The sequence below is a fragment of the Octopus bimaculoides genome, chromosome 4 (genome assembly GCF_001194135.2).
Source record: "Octopus bimaculoides isolate UCB-OBI-ISO-001 chromosome 4, ASM119413v2, whole genome shotgun sequence".
Classification (NCBI taxonomy): Eukaryota; Metazoa; Mollusca; class Cephalopoda; order Octopoda; family Octopodidae; genus Octopus; species Octopus bimaculoides.
In genome coordinates, this window is record NC_068984.1 from 56348512 (window position 1) to 56351222 (window position 2711).

General features: G+C 32.2%; 1 protein-coding gene across 2 annotated transcripts in view; it reads right to left on the reverse strand.

Moving 5' to 3' along the window:
* LOC106877899 (uncharacterized) overlaps nt 1-2711 on the reverse strand; it is a 52979-nt gene that overhangs the window by 45912 nt on the left and 4356 nt on the right. For both annotated transcript variants that reach the window (XM_052967079.1, XM_052967080.1), the window contains exon 2: nt 2074-2327. Coding sequence is in view for 1 of the 2 variants with exons in the window: in XM_052967080.1 (XP_052823040.1) it covers nt 2074-2327 (254 nt within the window). In the remaining variant the exon portion in view is untranslated. The remainder of the gene's footprint in view (nt 1-2073; nt 2328-2711) is intronic.

The window sequence follows — 2711 nt, forward strand, 5'->3', positions numbered from 1 at the left end:
TGTATGTATTATATAACAGATAACAAAGAGAAGAGTGAAAATTTATTCACTTCCAAAATTTTTTTATTAAAATTTAGAAATCACCTTTAGAGAAGCTGAAGTGGAAAATATTAATGGAAGCTGCAAGGGACAGAGTCTGTCTGCTTAACTCTAATTGTAGGTATAAAAATATTATATATAGATGTAAGATTACTTCAAAGAATAGGGAGTACTTCTATATCAGAGCTAGCTCATGTTATATTAAGCAAAGAATTGCCAATCATTTAAATTCATTTAAATATAGATAAAAAATGAATACTATTAGTCTTAGGAAACTAATTTGAGCACTAAAAGATAGTAACAAAATATATTTGATTGCCTGAGAAATATTTAGTAAGGCAAAACCTTATAGAGTAGGTGATATTAGACATGACCTTTGTGTGGAAGAAATGTATCAAATTTTCACTACTAAGTTTACTCTTATAAACACTAAACAGGAAACGCTTGAGAAAACATGCATTTAAATGATTTAAATAAACACAACTTGCCATCTATAGTAACTATCCTAGTTACAGTAATGATTGTAATAATTAATGATATTTATACAAATAATGATAAGGCACACAGAGCTGCGCTCGGTAGTGAAATGAAAGCACGTTATAAAAATAAAACTACTGAATAATAATAATAATAATGTACTCCATATAGCAAAATGAAAACGAAACTACTACAATTAACTGAAATCTGAATAAACATTTTAAAACCACACTTCAACTGTAATACCAGTAGAGGTGATTATAAGACAAAAATTTGGATTTAAAAAGTAACACTATCACCTTCAACTGAATACCAATGCAGGATGCTTGTTTGAATCAGTCCACTTTGCAAACGTCGTGAATGATGACCTTTGATGAAATAGCAGCAAGTAGGGTGCATAATTGCATACAGAGCAATTTGCAGTCAAAACATGTAGGTCAGTATTATATATGCTGCAGAAAACTTTTTAATAAAAGACGTTTTGGATGTGAATAAATCTCCATTCTCCTCTTCATTATCAATTATATACTCTACATAATATTTGCAGTTCTGAACAGGAACATAGAACTACCCAATGAGTGAGCTTACAAGTACCAGTATCTCTTTTAAGTTTGAGTACTATGTTACTGGACCAATGTGGATAGCCAGCATATACCAATTTGTGAGATAATATGGTATCCATCAGGATGCTTTATCCCTTTTATACTCTCTCTATATATATGCATGTATGTACTTGTATATGTATGCATGCAGGTTTTATATATATATATATATATATAGACAATGTGTACGTACGCCACTATATATATATAAATAATACAGAATGGGACAAAAACGCAAAACATCCAGACAGGTGATACAAGAAAGGGACAAAACATTCAGATGGACGATACAAAGAAAACAAGGACAGGTCATTCGGAGTTCGAGAATAACCAGCTGAAATTGCAAGAATAATCTGGATCTCGACTGAGGAAAGAAAACTCCAAATGACCTGCCCTTTTTTTCTTTGTATTATCCATCTGGATGTTTTGTCCTTTTCTTGTATCACCTAACTGTCTGGATGTTTTGCACTCTTGTCCCATTCTGTATTATATATATATGTGTGTGTGTGTGTGTGTGTGTGTGTGTGTGTGTGTGTGTGTGTGTGTGTGTGTGTGTGTGTGTGTGTGTGTGTGTGTACAGGCTTAAGCATTGCTGTGTGGTAAAGAAACTAGCTTCTTAATCACATGGTTCCAGGTTTGATCTTACTGTACAGCACCTTCAACAAATATTTTTTTGCAACCTTCAATTGACTAACACCTTGTAAGTGAAATTTGGTAGGCAGAAACTGTGTGTGTGTGTTTACGTTATTCTTTAAGTTGAGTTCCTTTATGTCCCATAAGTTACTGGTTCCATAACTAAAGATTGAGAAAAGAAGTAACCAGACTGAAATGAATGGGTCCAGTTATGAAGGATTGAAAATCTTGTAACTGGCATCCCCAATATATTTCATCTAACACTATTATTTCTGCCGGTCCACTGCCCTCTTTGTAATATTAGTAATAAATGAATACTTACATTGGGCAACAAAATTCCTCATCTAACTGCAAACTTCTTCGTCCTCTTTTAAAAACAGGATAATGATATTGATTCTGGATCCATTCCTTCTCAAAAATATTATTTAATTGCTCTTCTGTGTAGAACAAATTTGGATATCTATCCATAATAAATGACCTCTTTTCTTCATATTCGCCCTTTACCAAAAGATATGTGGCCATGGTTATATGGGTAACTAGCATACTCAAGACTATCACCAAAATGCAAACGTTGATCTAGAAATTAGACGTCAAAAAGAAACAAAAAATTAATATTAATTACTTCCTTCTGAAAATGGTTACATAAATATATGGAAAATATGATTGGGATTGAATACTGTTTATGCCTTTTTTCAAAACCATTTGCTTTACCATATTTTTAAATAATTTACTGCAGTGGGCGTATCGGTATTTGTTAGTGGATTCAGTTCACTTTAAGCAGTGGTTCCTAAGCTTGGAACATGGTGTAGATTTTGAAAAGATCAAGACAAAATGATTCATTTACATTTGAAATATTTAAGTTCTAAAATGTTTGTGAATATGTTATATAATAAACCACAGGCATAAGGGGTGCAGTATAATATTATTTCCAACAAAAACTGAGGAATATTTCTGCAAGGA